The sequence below is a fragment of the Pygoscelis adeliae genome, unplaced genomic scaffold (genome assembly GCF_000699105.1).
Source record: "Pygoscelis adeliae isolate BGI_AS28 unplaced genomic scaffold, ASM69910v1 Scaffold113, whole genome shotgun sequence".
Lineage (NCBI taxonomy): Eukaryota > Metazoa > Chordata > Aves > Sphenisciformes > Spheniscidae > Pygoscelis > Pygoscelis adeliae.
The window spans coordinates 13,239,621-13,265,341 of record NW_008825108.1 but is presented as its reverse complement, the minus strand read 5'-3'; the positions used below and the strand labels follow the sequence as shown (position 1 = coordinate 13,265,341).

General features: G+C 39.3%; 2 protein-coding genes across 2 annotated transcripts in view; one reads left to right on the top strand and one right to left on the bottom strand.

Annotated features, from left to right (window-relative positions):
* Window positions 1–1,893: 1,893 nt before the first annotated feature.
* TMEM117 (transmembrane protein 117) overlaps window positions 1,894–25,721 on the top strand; it is a 224,798-nt gene continuing 200,970 nt past the window's right edge. Inside the window, exon 1 of the mRNA XM_009327601.1 lies at window positions 1,894–2,184. Within this exon, the coding sequence (XP_009325876.1) occupies window positions 1,908–2,184 (277 nt within the window). The 5' untranslated portion in view covers window positions 1,894–1,907. The remainder of the gene's footprint in view (window positions 2,185–25,721) is intronic.
* Window positions 23,190–24,194, bottom strand: LOC103920018 (P2Y purinoceptor 1-like). The gene has a single exon (XM_009327652.1). The coding sequence runs from the start codon at window positions 24,192–24,194 to the stop codon at window positions 23,190–23,192; it is 1,005 nt and encodes a 334-aa protein (XP_009325927.1).

Genomic DNA, 25,721 nt, shown 5'->3' with positions numbered 1-25,721 from the left:
GGGTGCCCAGGTCTGCGCCGGGGAAATGGGTCGATTTAACAGGTTGCGATGGGCGTCTGGTGCGCGGCTTTGTGGGCACCCTCATTTTTGGCGTTGAGGTAGTCAAGAGCAGGCTGTTTATTAGCGATTTAGCACTGCTGCTATTTCAAATACTGGCTTCTCATGCTCTAAAACGCTTCCTGGGAAGCTGCGCCTTCAGTTGGGTGTCTAATAACTCTCGGGTATCCGGCAGCTGCCAAAATGTCAAGACGTATAGTTGTTTATCTCCAGCCCCATTCGGGCTTTAAGATGGTGCGTACACATAAGGAAATACCAAAACTTTTCTTCCCGTTAACAGGAAGAAAGGAGAACATAAAATAGCTTTGGGCATCCTTATGGCTCTAAGGCAGTTTACTCTCCTCAAAGTGGTATTTTCTTAGGCTGTTGGGCCAGTGACCCTTGCTTTAAATCACTCTATTCATAAAGTTTTCAAGGGGCTGACACTTCCTTGTGCCAACTTTTTAACTCTCTAATGTGTTTTTTTTTTCTATTTCATATGTAATTTATACATAATGGGACATTTTTCATTTTTATTATTTGCTGACTGCATTACCTGCTGAAAAGTTCTTTTATCCTTTTGATTTAATGGGTACAGGATTCCTTGTAATTTTACAAGTATAAATCAGATTATGGAGTTAAGTAATTTTGAAGGGACTACCTAAAGGGAGACATTGTAGTTCAAGCCGTTTGTAAGTTTGCAAAGTGATACCTAGTCAGAAGTCCAAAAAGGGATGAGTAATTGATTGGGTTTTTTAGGTCTTTTGCTGCGATTTGGGTTTGGGCTTTTTTCTTTCCTGCAGGGCATATGACATTTGCAAAAATCTGTGCTGTTCAGTTAAGTACACTGTATCCTTCAAGGATCCTGCTGTAACAAACAAGCAATATTATTAGATACTCTTTTTTTTTTTTTCTTTTCTTCCTACACTCTGTCTTCCTTGAATAATTGCGGTGTTCCACAACACACAGGCCTTGTATCTTTGTGCATACAAAGTGGTTCAACAGGATGAAACAACTAATTCGTTGCGAATAAAAGAAAAAGAAATAAAATGGCAAACGACTGAAACGTTAACCATGCTCAGTCGCATTTTTTCATAGCAGTACTTCATAAGTAGGCAAGTTTCAAAATACAATTTTTGTATTCGTACAAAACAGTCTGTGCTCAGGGCACTCTTATTTTCCGGTTTTGAAAATATGCTTAATTATAGGTGTACTCCCTGAAGTCAATGAAAAGATTTCCACAGACTTGCCTGACCTGCAAGGATTAATTCTAGCAACTTTTCCATCATGTCATTCCTTCATATAAACACAAGTTTCTGATGTTGCTGGGGTATACTCTTGTAAGCTTCCAGGAGATGAGGCAGTAGAAGACCTCACTGGACTTACGGGCTTGTTCCATCCTTCTCCTATAAGGAGACAGATTCAATTTAAGCTTAGCATGAACATTTGTGAAATTGGTGGTGTATTTTTTGGAATGTGGCTGGAAAGGCACTCTGCGTTTCATGTAGCCTATCATGTTCTTACATCCTGTATTTTCATGCCCCATTATGGAGCTGTAATTTTAAAGAGATAGTATAGAAATGTTTGAGACTAAAAATCCTGTGCTATAATGTAGATGTTTGTTTGTTGTTTTTACGTTGGAATGGGCAGAAATTTCAGTTTTTCTCTACCTGGATCTAACAGTATCTTTTGATTGAAACTTTCATTGCTAGTCAAGTCTGAAGTGTTAAAAATTACTGATGACAAGGTTACAGTGATTTGATTTTTGTAATGTGCAGATATCTCCTAAGCTCTGAGAATTCTGGGTATGTATAACACTGTGCATTTGTGTCTTTACATACAGGCAAAGAACAGTTCTGCCGTATCTGAGGATGGATAAAGACTTCCGCTACTACTTCCAGCACCCGTGGTCTCGCTTAGTTGTGGCTTACTTAGTGATCTTCTTTAACTTCTTAATATTTGCTGAGGACCCAGTATCTCACAGTCAGACAGAAGCCAATGTTATTGTTGTTGGTAATTGTTTCTCCTTTGTAACAAATAAATACCCTGAAGGAGGAGGCTGGAGATTTTTGAAGGTATTTCTGTGGCTGCTTGCCATTCTCACAGGACTGATAGCTGGGAAATTTCTCTTCCATCAGCGCCTGTTTGGTAAGTTACATGATGCACCTACTGACTTCCTGATAACGGCTTTCTGACTTCTCCTTTCAGCTTTCTACTCATTGCAATTTTGTAAGCTTTGCTATTAATCGCTTCAGCTGTTTAGAGCTGTATAGAACTCAGTACACCAAAGCTTACATCATCGTGGAAATTAATGCCGTGTCTACTTACGTGAGCATAATTCACAATGATTTCAGTCAAAGAAGGCTAAGAATAGTGAAAGCTGACATGTTTTAAACACTTGAGAGGTCAGTGATTTTCAGTATTATAAAAATACTCCTTTGCATCTTCAGACCAATTTTTAAATCTTATTATATGATTTTCTCAGCAGTTTGCAGAAAAGGTATTGCTCCTCGGGGCAGCGACACTACATGTCTTGTCAAAAGTCACATAAGTGGAAGCAGAGGCTGTTGTTAGTATTAGCAGAGCTGTGCTGAAGAGCTCCCATGTGAAAACAGGAATTCTAGAGAAGCAGGACCTGCCTGTCTCTTAGTATAAGTGCGAGTCAGTGACATGGAAAGGTAGGAAATGGAAAAAAAACATGACAGTAAATGCTTTTGTGCACAAGATGTGACTAAACTGGGGAACTTACTGCACATGGACTGACTGAAAGGAATGGAATGACCCTGGGTTAAATTCTGAGGCTGAGAACTTAGTTGTAAATATATAGAGATACAAAAATTGTATCTATCATTGTCTTAACCGAGTCATGCAGTAAATGTAGAAGATGTTGCATCTGAGGGCTTAAGGCTGTCTCTAAGCTTTAGAGATAAGTAGAAATCATGGAAAAGATTACTTCACTCCTGCCAGCTGCACCGCTCTTAGAAACATCTGATTCTAGGTGTGTCGTTGCTGGTCTAGATGGACTAGTCCTATATTCTTATACTGGTAGGACTGCAGGATGGATGGTTACTGGAACACCTCGAAGCACATGAGCGATGGGCCATTTCCTTAGTCTGTCTCCTTCTATTAAGATAGAAAGAGAGCCACTATTGTTTCCATAAATCAAATGTAAAGCTGTTATGTCAAGGAATGAACAAGCAAAGCCACATTAAGAGACTTCTTTTAATACAGACTTCTCTTGAAGCACTTATTCTGAAAAATAGTTGAGCGTCTTGATGGCTATTTGGTGGACATTTTACCTTAATTCCTGTGCTCTGGAGCAAGCGCTGTCACAATAATGTTTTCCATTCTGGCTTCCGCAATTGAGGAATTATTTTTTTAAATTGGAGAAGATTAGGGAAAAGTAATGAAACTGATGATATAATTGGAATATAAGTCCTACAGTGAGAGGATTGAGAGGATAAAGGAAAGATTAGAGGGTGACTTGCTCAAATTTGACTTGAAGGACAGAACCTTCAGTCCAGCAAATGTATTGCAAGGTCCAGTGCTTGGAAATGGCAAATAGCCAGCACTTTTTTTTAACTGAAAGGCTAGACGATCAGTGGAACAAGTTGTCATAGGATGCGGCTTCATCAAGACGTGAATTTTTCTTTTTGTTCTAGTATGACTACAGAGTAATTCTCTGCCTTCTATCTAGGTAGGTTATTATGATAATTCCTTCTGGATTTGTAAGTGTATACTAGAGATAGGACATAGCTTAACTTAAATTTCAAAGTGGCTTGAATCAGCATTACTGCCAAAAGGAGAAGGTCTGCCCAGCCTTCAGCATCTGCTGCTCTGTGCTTTTGTGCAGTTGCTCAGTGAAACAGGATAGGGAACTTACCCACGTTAGCAGTACCCCTCTTTTATTTCTGTGAGGATCATGTCTCATGATCATACCCATGTTTGTGACAGCACAAAGAAGGGAACAGCACTGGGAGGAAACTAACAGGCAACAGATTCCTACCCCTGATGGCAGTGCTGGCTTATGGATGTTTACAGTTACAGTCTGGGTGAGCAGTATGGATGTAGATACAATCTGATCTGAGGCTAGTTGCTGCATGTTGATTTTCATGGCAATTTGAGGCAGTGTAGATCTGCCGCAGCCCCACCCTCCTAACCCCAGCCACATCGTTTTGGTGCCTTCTTTGAGCCAGCGCTGCTGTTAATGTGATGGAGCAGCGAGCCAGCTCAGGCAGCTGATCCCGTGGAAAACCAGTTGCTTCTGCTGTTGTCTACAGCAGCTCCTTGAGCTCTATCACGATCACTTGGGTGCCAATGCTGATGCAACGGCCAAGGACTGTGCAGCCAAGATAGCCGGCGGCCACGGCAGCCCAACCTCGTGTTGGCTCGAGTGCTGTGGGACTGCACCCACACAGTGTGTCGGTGGAAATATGCTGTTGCTTGTGATACACTGCGAGCAGATGGCAGTCTGTGTGACTGTATTGCTGATTGATGTGGCCACGCTAGCTGTAAACTAGCTAGTGTGGATAGCAATCGCATTGATGAGATGATGATGTGGGTTTACAGCTTGAGCGTATCTCTGTGTCTCCAGAAGATTTGTACAGCCCATGCTGAAATCTTTACTGCCAGTTATTTGCCACTATTTTAATGTTTTCACTGCCTAGAAATCCCTCATTTTATTGAAATCCTTGTTGAGTATGCTCTCTGGATGTTCTGGCATCAGGCACTTTTATGAGTTCGCCCCTTGATTGTTCTTCATTTCCCTAGTCTATCTTTCTAAGTAGCTGCTGATTCTGTCCTTTATTTAATCCTTTTTTTTTTCATGTATAATTGTTTGGAGCCATTCTATTTTTTAATCCTCATTCATTTATTTATATTTCTCTGCTAAATTCTGTTCGTAGAGGAGATTGTGACTGGTTGTTTCTTGTGGCCTGTGTATAACTTCCTGCAGTCAGGAAACTGAATAGCATCAGTCAATCTTCCCTGTCAGATCTTGGCTTACAGTGTATGCTGCAAATTGAAATTGAGAAGGATTAGTCTGCACATTTCACTTCAGATGAAGAGTGGAAAGGATTTTCTTTCTCTGTGCCCTTCCTGGTCTTTTGTCCCTTGTCTTCTGTATTTCTTGCTGCTGAGTTTGCATATGAACTAGAAAAATAGCGTAGCTGGAGTTACATCATAATACAGTTTGCCATCTGTGACAGACACTGTCTGATATCCATGACTGTCATGAACTATAAAAATAATAGAATTAAGTTCAAGCATGTTAGTTTCTAGAAGTGGAAGGAGAAGTGCTGGAACCATCGTTTAGGCTTCATCTCTGAGTTTTTAGAGAGATAAGGGAGTAGGTAAACTATAATGTGGAGGAGTAGAGATCTCGACTGGAGAACATGGTGGGATGTTTTCTGTTGATAATATTCATTACAACCTTTGAACAGTAACCTCTTCAAGACACTGCTCATGACTTAAAACAAGATTAGAAAACAATTATGTTTCTTGCTCTTCAGTCAAGAAATAACTTCATTTGATAAACATCTCCCGTGATAAATATTTCCAAGGAAAATGGCCTTTATCTAGTACATTCTTTATATCTTTATGGCATATGGTCAGAACAAATGGAATTTTAAAATTGCCTTTTGGCTGTTGTCCACTATATTCTTTTGATTCATCACTAAGCATATATTCTATTTGGTTAGTTTTTGTGTTCTGCCATGCTTTTTATTTTGCAATGGAAAATGAAAGGCTATAGATGAATATTGGAAGTTTGGGGAAATAAAAAATAAAGATATATACCCCTGTTATTTTTTTGTTCTGCATGAGAGAATGACTTGAGGTATCTTCTTTGCATTTGCTTAGAGATTTCTTGATTTATTTTCTGCTTTATTAAAAGCAGAAAGAGCTTACAAACTGACCCCATTTGATGACACTATGCATTCAGAAAATGCATTCAAATCTTAAATCCTGACTTAAATTCCTGAATAAGCTCTTGCACATTTTTATATGGCTCTGGGGCACCGTCTGGAAAATAACACAGTATTCAGTGTGTAGAAAGTGTATGTTTTAATCAGTACCTTCTCAGCGGATGCAGTTCTGGACTCCAACCTCAGGCCCAAATTTTGAGTTCAGTGGGGGTTTTTTTGGCCCAAAGTTCAGGCTGTGCATTTTGCATCGATGTATATAAATATGATCTATCATGTAAATTTCAAATCATCTTTCATTTGAATAGACTTTTAGCAGTATGAATAAATGGGCAGTATACTTGGAAAAAGAATACCTTAATTTTCTCAGTCTAGCATCTTTCCTTTGACTGTTTTCCATGTGTAATAATCCTTAGCTTATGCTGCATATTAGATACATCAGTTTTTAAAAACATACTTCCTACAAAACATGCATGTGTCTACTTGCCCATTTTTCTGATTCTAAGTTATTATAAAGATGTATTAAAATCTTATTAGAAGCCTGTTATTACAGAGACTGGATTTTATTCAATTACCAATGAGTGTGCCTGGATTTATATTTGTAAGTTCTTTTCTAAATGATGTGGATGCAAACTAAATACTTAATATGTTATAACAAATCATGGAAAACAAGATACATAGAACTAAAGCCATATTTCTTAAAACAGGACAATCATAATACCGCAAGCAAATCAGAGCAGTTGAATAAATGTTAAATTTAATGGGCTGCTCTCTTACAAATGTTCACAGTATGCAGTTTGTTTGGAATTAAATGATAATCTGAGCGTCAAAGACACTGGAGTGAATAAATAAAGCAGTCATTATAGGAATTGCACTGAGCTGTGGGTACACACTAATGTTGCAAATTTTTTAATGGACAATAGTGCCATGCTGGGAGCAATTTCATCATAGACAGTTTCAAACAAAACACCCACTGAGGACCTGTTGTCTGAAAGCATTACTCTTTTTGTCAAACATCTTATCTGGAAGGCTCTAAAAGATATTGCAAACCTATTATAAACAGACTCTGCAGTGTCTGCTTTTATGCCGAAAGTTAAAGTGTGTATCAACTGAAGCAATGAATGTATGCAAATTGCAAGAGGAAATTAGGCAGAATGGGATTTAGTCAGGGTGATAGTGCACTACATAAGAAAAGTGACTCAGTTAGGCAGCTAACGGACATAGGATAAATTTGTACAATAGTACATGTATGGTTAAGTAGTATCCTGATATATTAGGGGTCATGTTAGTATAAAATCTGGGCTGTGGTATTGCTGCTAGTATTGCTGTAGCATATCACTTGCATAGTGGTGCTTGTGCAATAGCTGTTTTGCAAAAAGAAAAAAGATGTGATAAGATTTTTGCATGGTGGTTTTTCAGCCAGATTGTTTCCCGTTCTTGTTTGATAGTAGTTACATGAACAGTTGTGCCACCATCTGTAGGAGCAAGTGATGGGTGTATAGCAATACTCGCATCAAATTCTAACCCGATTGATAGAGCATATTCTTTTCTGTTGTCAGCTCTGTGTCTTACATTACAATAAGATCTGTCACTTAATACCCAGCAACTTTGTTCCAGCTTTTTCTTTTCCATTGATGACTTCAGCCTAATAGAAAGCAACTAATGTGATAGCTGGTAAAAAACCACTGTCTTCCAGAGCCTGTTCAGTTCCTTAACAGTTCCTTAACTTCAATAGTTAAGGAACAGTTTAGTTCCTTAACTTCAATAACAATGATCAAGTTAATGCTGTTGAAGGCATTCAAGGTCTACTGTGATTGCTTCACAGTCAATTCACCTCTTTTGTTTCCAGTAAAATGTTGAACCAATACAATGAGATTATTTTGGTCCTACAAAATGTGTGCCAAGGGGCCAGTCTAACAGTTTGCTAATAATAATGCACAAATGACTGTGAGCAAGCATTTTTGAGAGCCAGAATCCTCAACAGGAAAAACATAAAAAGGGAGAAGCTCGCAGCCAGCCACTGAATGAGTGCAGGCTCATCAGTTTCCAGCTCTGGCATGTTGCCAGTAATTAAGATGTCAGTTTAAAATAAACTTTACATCATTCATGAGGGAGACCACAAGTGACCTTTGAAATATAAATAAAAAGCATGCAAGTGACCTCCTAATTTCTTCTTTTACTCTTGTATTTTTAGAAGAGCCATAACATCTTATTGCTTCCTCTCTTCAGGCTCAGTGAGAAGACTGCCGTCGTCTGCTCTTGGCGTTAGTTGCGGAATCAGTCTGACAGATACCATATTACCTCTGGGTAGTAGATTATAGAGTTTGATTGGAGAGGTACAAGCAGTAGCTACAGAAAGATTATTTTCTCTTCAGTGAAAGCTTTGATTGTACAGGAGGCTCATCTCCCATTCCCCAAGCAGCAGCAAGAGACTGCGAGAAGAGCTACATGTGTCAGATTATCCGTAATGGGAAGGCTCCAGAGAATATTTAGCATCCAGTGACTGAAAACTAAAAATAAGTTCATTGCTACTTAATACTGATGTGTCAACTCTGTGTTTTGATCTTTTTGACGTGACTTTCAGATTTTTATTTCCATTTGAGACTGGGGGTGCGTTTGGAACGATGCCTGCCATTTACAGGAATAATATGTCTCCGTTCCCCGATTTCCAGAAATAGAAGTGAGTTTATTCCTAGCAGGAGCAGCCTGATGGGCACAGTACAGGTGCAACCTAGTGCAGGGGCAAATTTCTTCCATCCTTATTCCATACAGCAAGGAGATGGAGATGGTGTTAGTGTGGAACATCGCCTCGCTGTGTGCCCGATGGAGAGCCCCAAGGAGAACATGATCTGTGTGGTCATGCTGTGCCCTTTCAAAGATCCCCTTGGGCTGTCAGAGTGGCGTGAAGGTCCTTCACGTACCAGGCAACATTTCTCTTTGCATGATCCTGCTGGGACTCCAAATCAGACAGTGTGACTACTATACGAAGTTACATATTTCCTTTTTTTAAAAAAAAAATCCAAAAGGAAAAAAAACCCAACACTCTGGGCTTTAAAAATCTTTGAATACATTCTCAGGATTTAAGAACTATTTAGCAAATAGTAAATGTGGTTTCTACATTTCTTAAAGATATTTTGCATATGGCAAAATTAAAAAATTTGTAAATGTTCTGACTAGCCAGAATGACTTTTGAGGAGGAGGGATCAGTAATTGTTCCCTACGAGACAGGTAGGGCAGTAACACAGTATTTCTAAATGTGATTCCTGAGGCAGATGAGGCACATACATAACCTCGTTTCAGATGCTGGCAAACAGTTTTCTGCTTTCTTTTTTCTCCCTTTTCATCAGAAGAGGCAGTACGCGGTTCCCCACTGAGTAGCCCCTGCCAGGGGATGGCAGGAACAGCAGAGACTTTCCTGCTTTGAGGATTCACACTCTACCTGGTGCCTCCAGGTGGGAAAGGAGTCTCCCAGGGGCAGACTGGGCATCTGGGTAGAGGTAGCAGCAGAGCCTTAGGGCAAGGTGAACTGAGGCCAGAACAGAACGTGTTGAGTAACTCATTGTAAGAAGCAATGATCTTGTGAAGCTTTTACAAACAAAGGACTTTTCATCCAAATTTTCTCAAAGCTTGGTTCAGATAAAGCATTATAATGTCCTTTGTTTTCTAAGTAAGGTGAGATGTTCGTGCCCATCTACCATGTTTCACTCCAGAGACAGCTGCATTTTAGTCCTAAGCAGAGTCAATTCCACCATATATTACATAACTACCTTTTAGGAATGCTTTGACATTTAATCCACAAATAGCCCTCACTACTTGTTGCCCAGCCACCAGCATGATATGGTTCCTTGGTGCCATTATGAAGGCCTCATTAGAACTGACTTCCACATTGCGTAGTTATGCAGCCACCCAATCTCTGCAGCACAGCATAAGAGCAGATGACTACATAGGTGTTTGGAAGCAAGACTCTCTTGAAATTTTCAAGTAAAAATGCTGATGGTAGTGTAATGATGGTTACGCTGGTATTTTAATGATGACAATGGTAACAAGAAATGTTTGAATGTTTTCCTGTTTGATATAAATGTCCAAAAACATTTAAAACGTTTAAAGTGATGTTCTCCCTTAAGCTCAGCAAAGCAGGAATTTAAGATTTCTGAGATTACATAACCAAACAAAGATGCAGAGAAATCATTTATTAAGACACGAGTTAAAAAGTGCAGGCAACAATCACGTTTTCTTGTTTTCCACATTGCCTTATCTGCCAGTTCCACTTCAAACATAGTAACTTCTGCCTTTTCCTTTGTCTTACGCATCTATCACTTAATTACCTGGAACGATAAAAATTAGTATCTTTTGCATATTCAAATTGACCATTGAATAAGTTATGGCAAAGTAGCTGATTTAGGTGTGATTATCACCTATTTATTTTTATGATTTGTAAGACTTTAGAACATTACAAGCTTTGCAGGTTAAACCAGTGATGCTTCTGGCTCGGTATCTGACAGTAGCCCACTGTGGATGCTAAGATAAAAGTATAGGAATAGGAAAAACTACTGATAACTCCCAGAATAGTTTCTCAGCCTCCAACAATTTGTTCAGAATTCAAACAAAAATATGTCTATTTTTAGATGCCTTTGACAGTCATTCTGAAGACAAATAATAAAGGTAGTAGTTAGCAGTAGTCTTAGTCTTTGTTCCTGCCTACCTGTTACTAAGAAGCAAGTCCTTCTCAAATTTTCATAAACCCCCAAATTTACCGAGTCCTTCATCCTCCTACTCCTGTTAAAGTACTGGGAGACTTGTTGGTTTTGGCCATTTGTCTGAAGTCCGGAGAAACTGAAAATGTAAAAACAAACTGTCAGTTGAAAAGAGGCAGAATCTTCTGCTGAGGTCGTCCTGTCTTTTAAATTGCCTTGAATTCATCTTTCATTTGCCACACTGGGGTATGATCTTTTAAAGTGGACAGCTGCTTAGGGCTTTGTAGGCTCACTTATGCGCATGCTAAATAATGTTTTCTATTTCTGGGACACTGATGCAATATGTGTCTACTAAGAAGGACACTTTCATTTAATACTAAAGCAAAGAAGAAACTAAATCTGTACAAGATTCAAAGTCAAACATACTAAACAAATAATGAAAATGAGATATTATGGCAGAGAGGGCATAGAGAGAGAAGGCAGGATGGAGGAAAATGTTCCTAGAGAGTCACAGCAGCATCAATATTTAATTGTAGTTTACTTGAGAGAAAGGGAACAAGGCCTAAAATTTGAGACATCCCAGCTTTAATTAACAAAACCCCACAAATATCCTAGCTCTCTTGCTAATCTGTGGTCATAGATGTAAGTGACAAAAAATACGGATCTTAATTCACTTTTGACAGTGTAATGTGTTGGAATTTCGTGAGGTATGGGAAGTGAGGAAGAAAACTAAAACCTAGTATTTTATGTGGAGCTTCTGTGGAGTTCCTGATCAGCTACTCCAGACAAGAGTTTTGCCTGGAACGGTTACCCCATTTGCTGCAGAGCACAGGCTCTTCACTCGCCTTCTCCTGTGGGTAGTGCCCTGGAAATCAGATTGACACCTGATATAATTACATTACAAGACACAAATTGAGAGTAGGAATTCTCACGTTACTTAAATTGAGGTATGTTCAATGTAAGTACATATTCAATCCCTCTTTTTCATTTTTATAGTTACAAACCTTATGCCTCAAGAGACATGCCATAAAGCCATCTCACACGTCTTGCTGAGGGAAGCAGGTTAAGCCTGTTCTATCCATTTCCTTGGTGTGACGTATTATGGAAAGGTGAAGTCCTTCAAAGACCGCCTCCTCAGAGATGGAAGAGCATGTGTATTCCTAAGTATGTCAGTGTCTCTTAGGTGTCTGGCGCTATGAAAGGCACTATTTATTTTGTGACCGAGTAATTCATATTATTTGAAATTGAACCCCTTTATAACTAGACTTCTCAAGGAGTCTCAGTGGGTATTTTGTGACCATTGTAAATGCCTCAGGACAAAATTTATGTTTATTTTTCAATACCTACAAGATATATTGAATGTAGTCTAACAAGATATTCCTAAAATAACTACTACTTCAAAACAAGGGGAGACATTTTTGACTCTATTGAAGAGGTTTGAATTCCTTACTCTGAGAGGGACAGAATCTTCCTCTGAAAGAGCTGGAAATGTTCAGCAGCAAAACTGAGAAAGTGCCCCATAACCTCAAGGAAACAAGTGCCATGTACTGTTTGCTCTGCCTGTTTCTTGTTAAGACACTAGCGTCTCAAGATGGAGAGCTCTTTTTTGGCTATTTGAAGATTAAGATGCTGCACGCTATCATGCTGCACATAAAGCATTCTGGACCTGAAAGCTGCATCATTGACACGTCTTTATTATTTCTCTTTCTCTTAGATCCTGAACTGTATCAATTATTGTCCATCCAAAAGTTGCACAGATGCACCTTTAGAGGTGGAATGCTTTTCTGTAGTAGTATCAGGTTTCCCAGGGAACAGCCTTTTGCCATATTAACATATAGAGGTGGATGGAAAAGGCTTTCTTCCCAAACAGTTCACCAGCAACTTTCTCCTTTGATTATTTCAATTTTTATCATTCAGACCTGTCCGGTGAATCAAACTCATTTGAGTAGCCTCCTAGCTTAGTTAGTTTGCTGCTTGCAACAGGCTCTGCAGAGTGCTCCAGTGGAGGATTATACTGTGCTTGCTTCCCTTGTGATACTGAAATGTGGGAAAGGCCACGTGCATGTCTCCTCACCAGCAGGAAGCTTCTACCTGGGGGCTGACCTTAGATTTTAATGGTTTAAACTGTCTGAGCTGCGTGGTGTCTTTCTTCCTTTACCATCTCTCAGTGAAAATGGCCTTTCTAGTGACTGCTGTCTAAGCTAGAAGAGCTGATGAAATCCAGGCTCTCAAAGCATGCCCAGACATCGCATTCCTTAGTGGTCACTTCTAGGCTTTGTCCGAAGTTTACAGCTAAAAGAGTCAGAATCTCACCTTAGCCCATCAGTCCATCCTCACCTCCCCTTTTCTTTCCCAATTCTTACCAAAATCTTACCCGATCCCAGATGACATAAAACTTAAAACTCGTCAGACACTGCACGGGCTGAAGTTTTTTATTAGGAAAAACTGCGATTATTTCAGCTCTCAGTTAAGGTTTTTATTGCATATGTGAAGAGCTTACAGAGGCAGTCCGTGTGTACCCAGAGGTTATCAGAATGCCTTTCTGGGTGTCAGATTAAATCTTAACTTGGTTGAGGCTCATGTAAGGTTGTGTATGAAATATGAATTATTGATCCTTGGATTTCCAGATGTGGTTTGATGTCCTGATACTGTTGGTGTGGAATTGGTGTAGATGATATGTTTATGTTTGTATGGTTGTCTTATACCTTTTTTTGTGTGGGACTCTCCTTTTGCCTTCAGACTTCAGACAAGCGTGCAAATGTCTCGCTAGGGATGCATTCTGCCCTAAGTTACTCCAGGAGTGGGGTTTTCCTAACCTTACAGAAACTGTGGCTCTTCACAATGCATCAGCTCCACCACGGTTTCCACACCTCGCTTTCCAGCAAAACTAATTGCTCAGCTGGGATTCGGATTTATCAAGAAAATGAGTGATAACAGATCTGTTATTCTCATGCTGTGGTAATGGTTATGGCATATGACGTCCTGCTGTTGTATAGCAGGGGTGGTTGTTGCAATTACAGTTTGTGCAAACAACTGGCCAGAACCACAGTTATCAGAGGAAAATTAGCTTTGAGAAGCGATTCAGGCAGAAATAACTATCTTTCAACAGAGGAGCACCTTCTAGTGGTATTGAATTAATATGGCAGCTAGTTAAACCGAGTTACTTTCTCTGAATAAGGAGACATAAATGTGGTAGATGAAGAATAGTAATGAATATTTCTGTACACTGTTTTTGTGATTAAATTGATAATTCATTTAAAAACAAAGGAAAAAACAAACCTGAGTAGGGAAAACATATATTTGAAAAAAACACATTTTTCAATTACAGCACCTCCCCCGCCAACCTATTAGCTTACTAGCTTATTATGCACTTACCATTAAATAGTATTTTTGTGTGTTGCACTGTGGAACATACCCACCCTTTGGCTTTTTTTAGTAATGAAAATTTCATTTCATTATATATCTGATTTAGCTCCAAAGGAAATTTGCTACGGAACTGTTATTTTGTCCAAAGTTTCACTGATTGTTAACACAGTTTCTCCATGCAGTTTATTTCTAGTAAAGGTATATTTCTCAGTATAGTATTTGCCATGGTTACTTTCTTTTGCAAATAACATAGTATCAAATGATTTAAAATTAAATTTTTCCACAGTTACTACTAAATACCGTGGATATGGTGGTTTAGCTGATGTTGTGGATTTCTACTCTTTCAATTTGTATGTAGTAAATAATCCTTTTTGGACACCATTACATAGTGTACATAATAAAAATGCATAATGTGCTATTTCTAGAAAGGCAAATTAGGATTAATGAGCAATGCTTAATATTATGTCATTGCAGGAGATTTGTGCATTAGTGGAGGCTATCTGTGTGAAACATATTCATACTCAGATTTTCATTGGGTTCCTTTGAATTTTGCAGCTTTGTGAAAAAATGTCAAATATATAAAGTTTGATTTGCAGGTGGTTAACAGAAGACATAACTTTAGTTCCACTTTTTAATTCTGTAAACATAATCCCATGTTATCAAAGTAGAGAACTTGACCTTTTTTCCTGAAGAACTTTTTCAGCATCTGGAAACTTCAGCGCAAAGTTGAAACAGGTCTTGCAAACATTTTAACCGGTGAAAGCTCATTCCATATCACTTGTTTTGGGTGTGCCATTATGAAATAGATTTGTTGAAATAACTAGTATTTTTGCATTCTCTATCCCATGGTAGGAAGGCAAAGGGGTGGTAAGACAACTGGGAACCTGGGGCAAAGTTAATGGAGTTGGGGCTTTGTCTAGTGCTTCTGTAACAGTGGGCATAAAATTCTGCAAAATACTGGAAGTGCCACGCAGTCACTTGTTAGAAGTCCAGCTGCCTAACCCTGAGGCTGTTTGGGGTCCGGTAGAATAACAATCAGCTTTCCTGCAGTAAGATCTATGCTGCTTGCAGCACGTACTAATATTGATATAGGGCTCAATTAACTGATTTTATCCCTTTTTGGTGCTCAGACAGGTGTCTGTCTGGACACGTATAGAGATGCTAGTTGAGAATTATATAGCTTATGAAACAATAGTTTTGACCAAGTCTGAAAGCTCTCAGATCTAAGTACGTGCCCCCGTATTTCATTGTAAGCTAGAGAGCCGTCTTGGTTGCCATTGGAATATACTTTCTCTTAGTCCCACAGCATCAATTCTCCACTTGTCTTGTGCATTTGAAACGCGAACATGCTCTGTAACCGCTGGGGTTCCTTGTTTGTGAGATTTAGTCACGGTGTCCAAAACAGACAAGCATAGTTGCAAATATTTATGGAAGACAAGAAATAAAACAAGACCCATGCTTAATCTGTACATACTGAAATTAAACCAGAAAGCTGTCTCTGGTCAGGGTTTCTTTTCTTCTGCATACTTTACACCTCCAATTAGAACTGGAGAGAGGGAACCTCCTGCAGGGGAGCTCTCATCCGCTGAGGGCGTCTAGACAAAAAATAGCGTACTCTGTTCTTGACCAGGAGGGAGTCTAGCTCGATTTTTTTTTACATTAAAATGAGCATTGTTTCATTTCCTTTGATACACAAATTCTTTTTGTTAGCACAGCTGCTCTCACCTGTATTTGACTGACCAAGTGACTACTTTTTTGCCTCAAGAAAATGTAAATCTCTTTTTTTCTCATGCTCTCTGCCAGTCTGTGATGGCTCAGCATGCACATTCCCTCCACTGAGTCCCAGAGGCAGCGTTTCTTGCCTGAGTCCCGTAGGAAATCTCTGGCAGAGCTCGTGGTCAAATCTAAATCTGTTTTGAGTTCCAGTTCAGCACTGGCATTAGTTATGGGTGGCTGTTTTCTGTCGACCTCCGCTGCATGTGTTTGATAGAAAAGAGCATTGCTCATTCAAATCACGTTAAAGGTTTATTATGCATATTTGCTATTATTTAAATATATTATTGAAACATATTAAACTATTTACATATAAACATATTAAACTATGTTTATATTTTTAGATGTTTATATTAAAATCAAGTTTGTAATTTACTGCGCCATAATACTGCATTTTGGACCGCATACTGCAATGACCATTTGTAAACCTGTAGATGCTCCTAGATGGATGAGGATTAAATCTGCTTTGTTTTCCTACTCAAAAAGTGCTTTATAAATGTTTATTTAAAAAGGCTGCATGATAGATAGATTGTAAACAACTCCATTTATTGTTAAAAATAAGCTTGCAAATCAGTTTCAGTGCAGTTTCAGGAGAAAAGAACAGTTCGGATAAAAAATTGAAATAATTATTTTGACAAGTGTTTACAGAGTATCACTGAACTGGTATTGAAAAACAGATTACAGCACTGCCCTTCAGAGTTCAACATCAGCATTATATGGGCTACAAATACTGCTGTTTCTTCCTCCTACTGTGAAATTTGGATTCCAATGAATTCAAAGAAGGAAAATGTAGTTTCTATTAGGCACTACAGATAAGATGATGAAACATTGTAGCTCTAAATGAGAAAAAGGAGGAGGATCATGAAATTACTTTTATAGGTCTGGCAGTTAAAAAAAAGCAGGTTTCTTAAAAATGCTAGAAATTCTTAAAGAATAAAGAATGCAAAAATATAATTAGTACTTACATGCCCTCTAACCAAGTTTTCTTTTGTTATGCAGTAAGGGCATCTAAAGAGAGGACATTTTTTATCACGTTTGTTTTATAACCTGGGATACAGTCACATAGAATTAAAAAATCTGCACCTCAAGAACAAATGCGTTAGCATTTTCTATTGCTAACGCAGGTTTCTAAGTTGCTTCCCTAGTAAAAATGTTCTAAAACATTATAGGAAATCAATACCTATTTTTACAGGTTTCCTTTTAACTGCATCAGCACAATTGTCTAAACCTGAAGTAATAACATCAGTAAGAGTAAAGTCTATAATTAAAATTATATGTTAAATCTGTATAATGGAAATAGATGCAGAAAAATTCTGAATTAAGCCTGCCTACACGCTGTAATTCTGGCATAGCTTTAAGTCTTCCCATATTATCTGCATTTCACAGCTTTTTCACAACAGCAGCTCGAGGTGTTGCATCTAGGTAACAGTAACGACATTAATGTAAAGCGAAGAGGGAGATGTGGTGCCTTTATGAATCCCCTGCAACGTTCGGTAGAGCAGATGGCACTGCCCGTTACCACCCTGCTCTCCATTGCCTTTGGGTAATCCACTACGGAAAAGAAGATGTCAGCCCTTCCCTTGCAGCAGCAAAAGTCCATTTTCTTGTTCTTACTTTTGTGTTAGAAGATGAACGTGCATTCTTAGGAACGTTTGTATTTCTGTTTTTTTTCCTTTGAGAAATAGCAAGCAGTCTTTAAAGACTGTATGGCATTTTAGAGGAAGGCAGAGTGCTATATGTTTCACCTGCATTCGCTCACCTGCGGTTTCTAGTCCACGCCAGGCCCTTGAGACCACCTAAATCAGGTAAGACGGGCTGCCCAGGAAGCCTGATGGAAAGACGTCTGGCTACTGATGTCGGTCTTCTGACTGGCATTGGCTGGACTGGTGGGAAACTGGTGGTTCCCGTTGCCCTAGCACACGACGTACTTTGTGAGGACATCGCTTTCCTGGCTAGGCCCGTAGCTGAGACCTTGAATATGTACGTTTTGTGACATTAGGCTGCATTTTACCTTAGACTGCAAAAGCTGAGAACTGCAGTGCTCACTGATTAAGGTTCACCTTTCCCAGCCGGAGGAAGCCTCATCCATGCTGAGTCATGTGAAGAGGAAGGGACTGAGCTGGTAAAGTGGTAAGTTGGGGGAAGGCTTGAAAAGAGAGCTTGGGGGGCTATAGAGGTGGTAGGTCCTTGCATGGGAGCCAGCACGTCCCATCACCTCTGACTGTGGGCTCCAGGCACAGTGCGGGGAGAGTTGTCAGCCCTGGGACTCGGATGTTTCTCTGAGGCAGGAGCAGAGAAGCTACATTTCCCTGCAAGGCGGATGGGTGAACTTAGCCACATTACCTGCCTCTGCCGTGGTTCCCCCAGCTGTAGAATCAGTCTAGGCGTATTTTTTCTTCTGCCTAAAGAGCTTTGGCATCCACTGATGAAAGCAGTGTACAAAGGTGAAGCATTTTAACTGCCTCGTGGTACTGTTTGTCGTAGCTTTTTGCCAAGTGAGGTGTTTCTGAGGCGTGGAAAAGAAAAACTTTGATATCAGAATACATTCACTTATGTATATTGAAGAGAGAACCAAACTTTCAGGAACATTTGAACATTTTTATTTAAAAAAGGTAAGCTCATGTCTTAATAAGTGGGAAATTTCAGGTAGTTTGTCTGTGAGATAAAAGTATTACAAAGACAAATGGAGAACAGTGGATGCATAAAGGTGGCTTTCCTTAGCAGCTTTGGGACATTTGTAGCAAAATTTACCTCTTCAACTTAGAGGTTTTTGCTTTAACAATTTTTGCTTACAAAACAATGCTGAATTTACAGTCGTAAATGAAAAAGTTGTTTCTCTGACCACAGCTGAGCACATACCTAAACAGTCAAACCTTTCAGGCCGTGGTCTATTTTGTATTCATCTAGTATATTACAAAGATGTCCGTCGCTGTAATACCCCAGAATCTAGATACGGTACATGAAAGCTACCCATACCTTGCAGTCAGTTTTGTAGGATAATACATTATTACAACATTCAGTAATGTGTTCAAACTCATTATAACAGTTGGGCATTTAATTGGATACCATGTCTTCAGATTTTATCCAAACAAAGATCCGTGAGAAACCAGTATTGCAACATACTTGTCACAGTAGAAGATGTTGACTTTGGCTCTTAGCTGTTTGGTTTATTGTTCACATATTGTGGCAAAATGGAATAAACTTATTTCATTTTATTTGTTTATGTCATTCTATCTGGGGAATATTATAATAAAACATTTTAGGAGCCTGTATTTCCAAATAAAATATGACCAAGTAAATATGAACAGATGTCTTTGCCTTTTAACTCTTGTCTTGTGGAAAACCTTTGATTTCAGTCAGGACAACATTAGCATTAGTTCAGCCTAGTTGAACAAAAGCACTTTAAAAAAGTGTGTTTAATTGATTATAGAATCACTTATGAACAGGCAAACAAATGTCTAGAAGCCTTGTCAGCTACTAGGGTGTATTCACAGCTGAGTATCATGAGGAACATGAATAGCTGACGGTAAGAGAGGGAAGGATTTTTCATGAGTTTTGTGTCCTGAAGGTGGTTTTTAAAGATTACCCAGTGCCTTTAGACTCGGCCCAGCACAAGGCATGTTGTGTGAGATGCCCAGGCCGGGAGAGCAGGCGACAGAGGCACTGTGACAGAGATACTTTTTGTAGGAATGCCCCCATCTTCTCTATGCCCTTCTGTTCTTCATTATTCGGGGTTGGTTGGGAACAATCTTTCCCCTTTTTCTCCTGTGTGTGCGAGTACCTTGGGACCTCTGCTATAGATGGCTTTATTGATAGAAAATTAATGAGCTTTATAGGATTGTGTGGACCATGTAAGATTGCATCCAGCTACAGAAACAGACCTGGAGGCAAGGATTTACTTTTGTAACACAGTTTATTCCATATTTTTCTTTCAGTGGGACACAAAAAGGAGCAATGCAGAAAAGTAGGTTTTACTAGAGTTTCAGAGTCCAAACAGTTTGTGCCTTGTTCTGCAGGTGAGCCCAGAACAGTGAACTGGGGAGCTAGGATACCCACCTTACTCAGTCCTACATAAGTGAACTGGAGGAGTCTCCAGCTTGTTCCTGCTTGTCAGCAGCAAAGAGTTTAGAGCAGGGCTACCATCCGTGCTGCCTGTATCTCTTGCTCATGTTCCTGGGGGTCAGGGAGGATCAAAGGATGTGCTGCAGAAATCAGTATTGTCTTCATGGCAACTTTTATCTTCTGAGTTGGCTGAGAACTGGATTCTCCCTTGGAAAAGCAGGTCCCTGCCTGTTTGCTTCCCCAGTCCTTCCCTGGTCACTGGCACAGCGCAGCAAGTGCTCCTTGATACTCTCCCAGGCCCGTGATGGCAGTTGCTGGCCTTGCTCCGTCATGTGTGCCCTGGACCATGCAGCTCTTTGGTAGGGTGATGCTGACAGAAAGTAAAAAGCATCTGATTTTGCATCTTTCTATGTGAGTATACTGCGTAGTTCAGTCACAATGGGAATATTAAGGTCATTCTTGTTCAGTCAAATGCGTTTTATGTTCTGATTACCTGACCAGAATGAAATTTCTCCCTAGCTTGTTTTTGAGTCAGACTCTCACATTGACTTTAAAGCATTTCCTTACTGTTGTCTTAGTTTTTCTTTTTACATGCTGAAACACAGGCAGAGAGACCCTAGACTTTGCTTGAGAATCTCTGCAATCCACGTTAATGCTGCGTGCAAAGACATTGCATAGGAGTTGTGGAAGGGTTATCTGTGAAGCTTTTAAATTATTGTATTCGTCTTGAGCTCATTGGAGGCTTTCAAGCCAATCTTTGATTGAAATTTGAAGTTTTATTCTTGCCAACTTTGGGTACTTGTGAGCACAGGCTGCATTTATAGGTGTTATAAAGGCAGCACTTCAAGAGGAAACAATTCCAATTTTTTTCCAATATCAAGAAGGGACTTTGCTAATGTTTTCCACAGTTTCTTCTGAACTGAATGCTTCTTTCCTCATTAAAAACAAAAGAACATTCTAATGATACTTGCTTAATATGTAACAGTAACATTAACATCTATATATTAGATATTATGCAGTGAGAATAAAATGATCTGTCTGAACAGAAAAACAACTGTTTTGCTATTAAAAATCACTACAAAATTTAGAGAAGGTGCTGATCTAAGTTGTCGTTTCTTCTCCTGAAAAAGCTCACATATTAGAAGTCTGGGCAGGTAAAACCTGACAATCTCTGCTTCCCAGAGGTGTGAAGTTATCTTTTCTAGCCCACGAGTGCAGTGAGTATTTATGTTTAATTTTGTGTCCAGAAAAGCGTATTTTGATTTCACGTTGAATTTTACCCAGCCAGAACACAGACAAATTAACTTGCTGAAAAGCAATACTGAGGTGGAGAAAGGAGAAAGGAACAGTGTATCTGTACCTTTAAAGATAAATTGAAAGATGAAAATGGCAAGTGTTTGATTTTGGAAATAGCTTACTGTTTACAATCGTGGGTGTAATCCGGTGGCAGCAATGAACTCATTTAGCCCAGAGCTTCACACTTATCTCTCCTGTTCTATCCTTTTTCATGCTGAGAGCACCTTTGTCACTAAATGGCATTGACATTGTTTCTGTATGGGTCTGAGATGTTAAGCGTGTATTACAGCAGGTAATTGCCGATGGGTGCCCGTTCATGGATTAACAAGCTCCCTTTCTTAAGGAAGCCAATGCATTGTTAATAACCCTGTCATGTTTCCAATAGACAATTCACACGTAAAAAAAAAGGTAAATATTTTTCTTTTAAAATAAGAGAAAATTAAGGATTAAGAAGTCATCAAAGGAAAAAAGCAGCACTTAGAGTGAGGTGAGTACGTAACTCCCCTAAAGAGAATATGGGCATGCAATTTTGCTACCAGATCCTGTGAGATTGCTGGTACATCTGAACGCATGTACAATGTTTCAGATTATCAGGACCTGGTTCTTCATTTCATGTCACGGTTATAGACAATTAAAAAAACATTGTTCTAGATATTATATAGACATACACATTTACTCAATACAATTGACACATACAAGAAGAGAGATTTAATAGCAATGTAGAATAGAATTATTTTTACATAGAGACACGTGAGGACACAATGGTATTAAACCTACGGAAATTAAAGAATTAAGACACTGTACAAAGCATATTAAAAATTCTTTGTCATAATAACTTCTGAAAAGAAAGTGAATGTGCTCACTGGTATATGGGCTTTCATAATTAACAAGGTAGTTTGTGAGACTTGGCAAGAAAGCAGGTCAGCAGGTCGTTGATTATGGAACATGATTATTTTGCCCATACAATGTGTTGAGAGAACACATATTTAACGACTCTTGAAGGTGGATGTTCTTTGATGACTATACATTGTGCTGTCTCAATTATTAAAGTGCACTGTAGACTAATTGCCTTAGACTGTCCTGAAACTGTGATGCTAAGACCCTGAATGAACAGGAGGAGACGCGCTCCTGTGTAGCAGCATCTCCTACTCTTCTTGCAGCTCAGCCACCTCTGTATTTCAGAACTTTTCCTGTGCACACTTCTCCCCGTTGATGAGTTCAGAGTTCATGGTAGTGCAACACACCGCCCTGAAGCGGAACAGTTATGAGAAACAGCTGTAATTGCCCAGGGTTTGGGGGGCACCACTGGTGTGCCCTGCCTATCGGTTTGGAACCCCTGCTGCCTGGCGGAAGACGTAACAAAGCTCTTCAATCCATGCTCGTTTGCTTCACGAGCAGATTCACTGTGGCTCTGACTATCCTCAGGGACTTTATCTTATTATTTATTTTTTGTTTGTTTTCGGAAATGTGCTGCACTTTACCTGGGTTAATGAAGTTCCGCTGGCAGTGTCAGTGGAACTCTAGTGCAAGCAGCATTAAAATGAAGTAACTTGTAGAAAGCCTCTCTGCAAGTGCTGGAGAAGTTCAGCCGTAAGCATCATGATTGTTACTAATTGCACAGTCCAATCACAGCAACACTTACAAATATACGAAAAAATAATTAACAGAAACTATGAGAAGGCTCCTCAACTCTGTGTGCTCTTAATCTTACTGTATTTTTCTGGCCAAGTATTAAAGTAGCTACTTAGAACTTTTCTTCATTGTTCATTCCATGTCGCATGTACATACAGGTAAGAAGTGCTATTTCACAATAAATTAAGGTATATTTATGACAAGAATATTTTAAATGCCAATTCTGTAAAGCTAGGAGTTGCTAGTGTTTCTTTTCTAGTAGATGTGCACATTAAGTTTTACTCTGCATTACTGTCTAAAGAAGCTTACTCAAGAGATTGCTATACAATACAGGAGACAAATTTTAAACGGGTCTGATGACACAAAGCCAAATGGGCAGTGGGAGACGTGTGTCTTTGCAGACTGGTGTTTAAGTCATTGTTCTTGGGGACAGAGTGATGTCTGTTACCCGTCCTGTCAGACAACAGCAGCACCGGCATTTGGGATGACATTTTATACTTTTAATTCTTTGATAGAATGTCTTATTTGCTACCGTAAAAATGATTGGGTCAAGGCAACTATTGATGCTGCAGATGATCTCTGTGACTTTATAAATGGCACTTAATGTGCTTGTGTTCCCACAGGGTGGTTGACAATTAATTCTGTAAATTAGTACCACCATCATCATAACATGATAAGGTATGAAAGAAACAGCAAATACAATCATAGCGGCTGAAATCAGTAACAGAGGTCTAACGAGTCTGTTCCTCCTTTGCTGACGTTTACTGAGTTGTAGTAACGCTTTGAGAGTCAACATATAGCATGTAAAGATGACTGTGACTGGAATTAGGAATCTCAGTACAATCTTGGAGAGTGTGAATGGCACTGCAAACTGTAAAAGTCCTTCAGTGCCATCCAGGGAATCTATGATGTCATGTTGTCTTCCAGCTGCAACTGTGTAGTAGATCTCCGGCACTGACGCAATCACTATGAAGATCCATACCGCAATGGTACAGAACACAGCCTTTTCTTTGTCCCACCATGTTAATGAAGTGATAGGATGGACAGCACCTACATATCTGTCAAAACTGATGAGTGTCAGGAAATAGACACTTCCATAGATATTAATACTAAAACATAGTCTTATGATCTGATAAAGTGCTTGACTGGAATAGGCAGCTAACTTCTGGAGACTAGAACATACTGAAAAAGGTGCCATGAGAGTCCAAGCAAAGTCACACAGTGCCAAATTAAAGAGAAATATGGTATTGGTAGTCCATGTCTTCATGCAGTACACATAATGTCGTAGCGCAAGTATATTGCCTAGAAATCCTGCTAATAAAGTGAAAAGGCAAACCAGAATCAGCAAGTAACAGTACCACTCCAGCTTAGGATTTCTGTTGCAAATGGAAATAGTGCAAGTACCATTCATCATCTTTCCATGGAGTATGCCTGAAGGGAAAAGAGAGACCAACAGCTTTTAAAATAAAAATTGAATTAGATGTATTGAATTTAAAATTCAAAACTTTTAAGTTAAATCCAGTATGTTTGAACTGGCAAAAGAATTCAGAATATGGTATGATGTACAAGCTCTCCTCTATCTGAAAAAAATGTAAATGTAGGTAACACTTAAAGCTTACTCTACAACACCAGCACAGACAGATCTTCATGAACTTTTATCCAAACCTTTATATTCTTTCCTCTCTAATATTTACTGTAGTGTACGATAGATGAGAGAAAAAAAGCATGCACCCTCAGTAACAGCAGCGTCCCCTTGCCCACTAATGTGTCTGTGTCTTATCTTTGGAAGAAGCAGAGGAGAGGACAGGAGGACAGTAACTGCCCATGCTCGTTCCATCCTTGCTTTGATTGCCTTGAGTATCCGTGTTGGGCCTAGAGGCATGTGTAATGTGGGCAGGTGTGCAGTGGGCTGTGACTGAGATCCAGAAGACAGCGTCAAAACAAATCGGGATGAAATCCTGCTTGTGGTGAAGGCCACGGCAACCTTTCCATCTAAAGCGCTGGAGAAACTGCTTTTTTTTTTTCTTTTTCTTTGACTCTCTTTGGTAAATGAACGTCCCAGGCCAAAAACATTGTGCTTATGGTAGGGTTAGAGACAATTCATTTTGTCTCACTCTTTATGGCCCAGTTTGTATCAATGCCCATTATGGAATATCTGGAATATAGATCTGCAGTGTATTTTTCAAAGCAAGGATTTTATGCTTGTAAAGTCTTATGTTTAATCCCAATGATTTTTTACTCCTAATAAAAACAAAATAAAGGCTGGAATATTCTGCCAGAATGAGCTGTCACCAGTTTCAGTTTGTCATGTTTCTAGAACCTCTTTCCAAATGATGCAGCAGATGCCAAACGGTAAGGTCTGTCCAAGTAGGAGCTTTGCATGAGGGGCATCCAAATAGCCATTTATAGATCAGAGTCTGCTAGAGTGCTTGATAGGAAGGCAGGATAAAATTTTGCTCAGTACAAACCACACTTTGAATGGAAGAAAGGACTTTTTCAAAATGTTATTGATTCCTTGAAAAATTTTCAAACAGCTTCAACCGTTGATAGCAGTGTTTCGTTCGAACGTAATGTATTGCTTTCGTGTCAACCTTAGTACAATATGACTTTTCCAAAGCTATGTTCACAGACACAGGTCAAAATATAACAAACACGAGCTACAACGAAGACCTGCTAAATACAGACTGCATTATTGTGCTTTGCAAATTTATAGTTCACCCAGGCAGTGAACTGACAAAAAGCTAGTTCAGACTGTACTCAACAAAATTAAGAAGGAAAGTTGTTTCTCTAGAAGCTCAGTAACAAAAGCAATCACATGACTTTCCAGACAGTGAATACGGATAGAAAGCCATCTGTTCTACTCACAGTGTATTTCACAGGTGGGGAATGTTTACTCTCTTAAATGTATTTTAAGTATTGAAGCACTGTACTTTAACCTAGG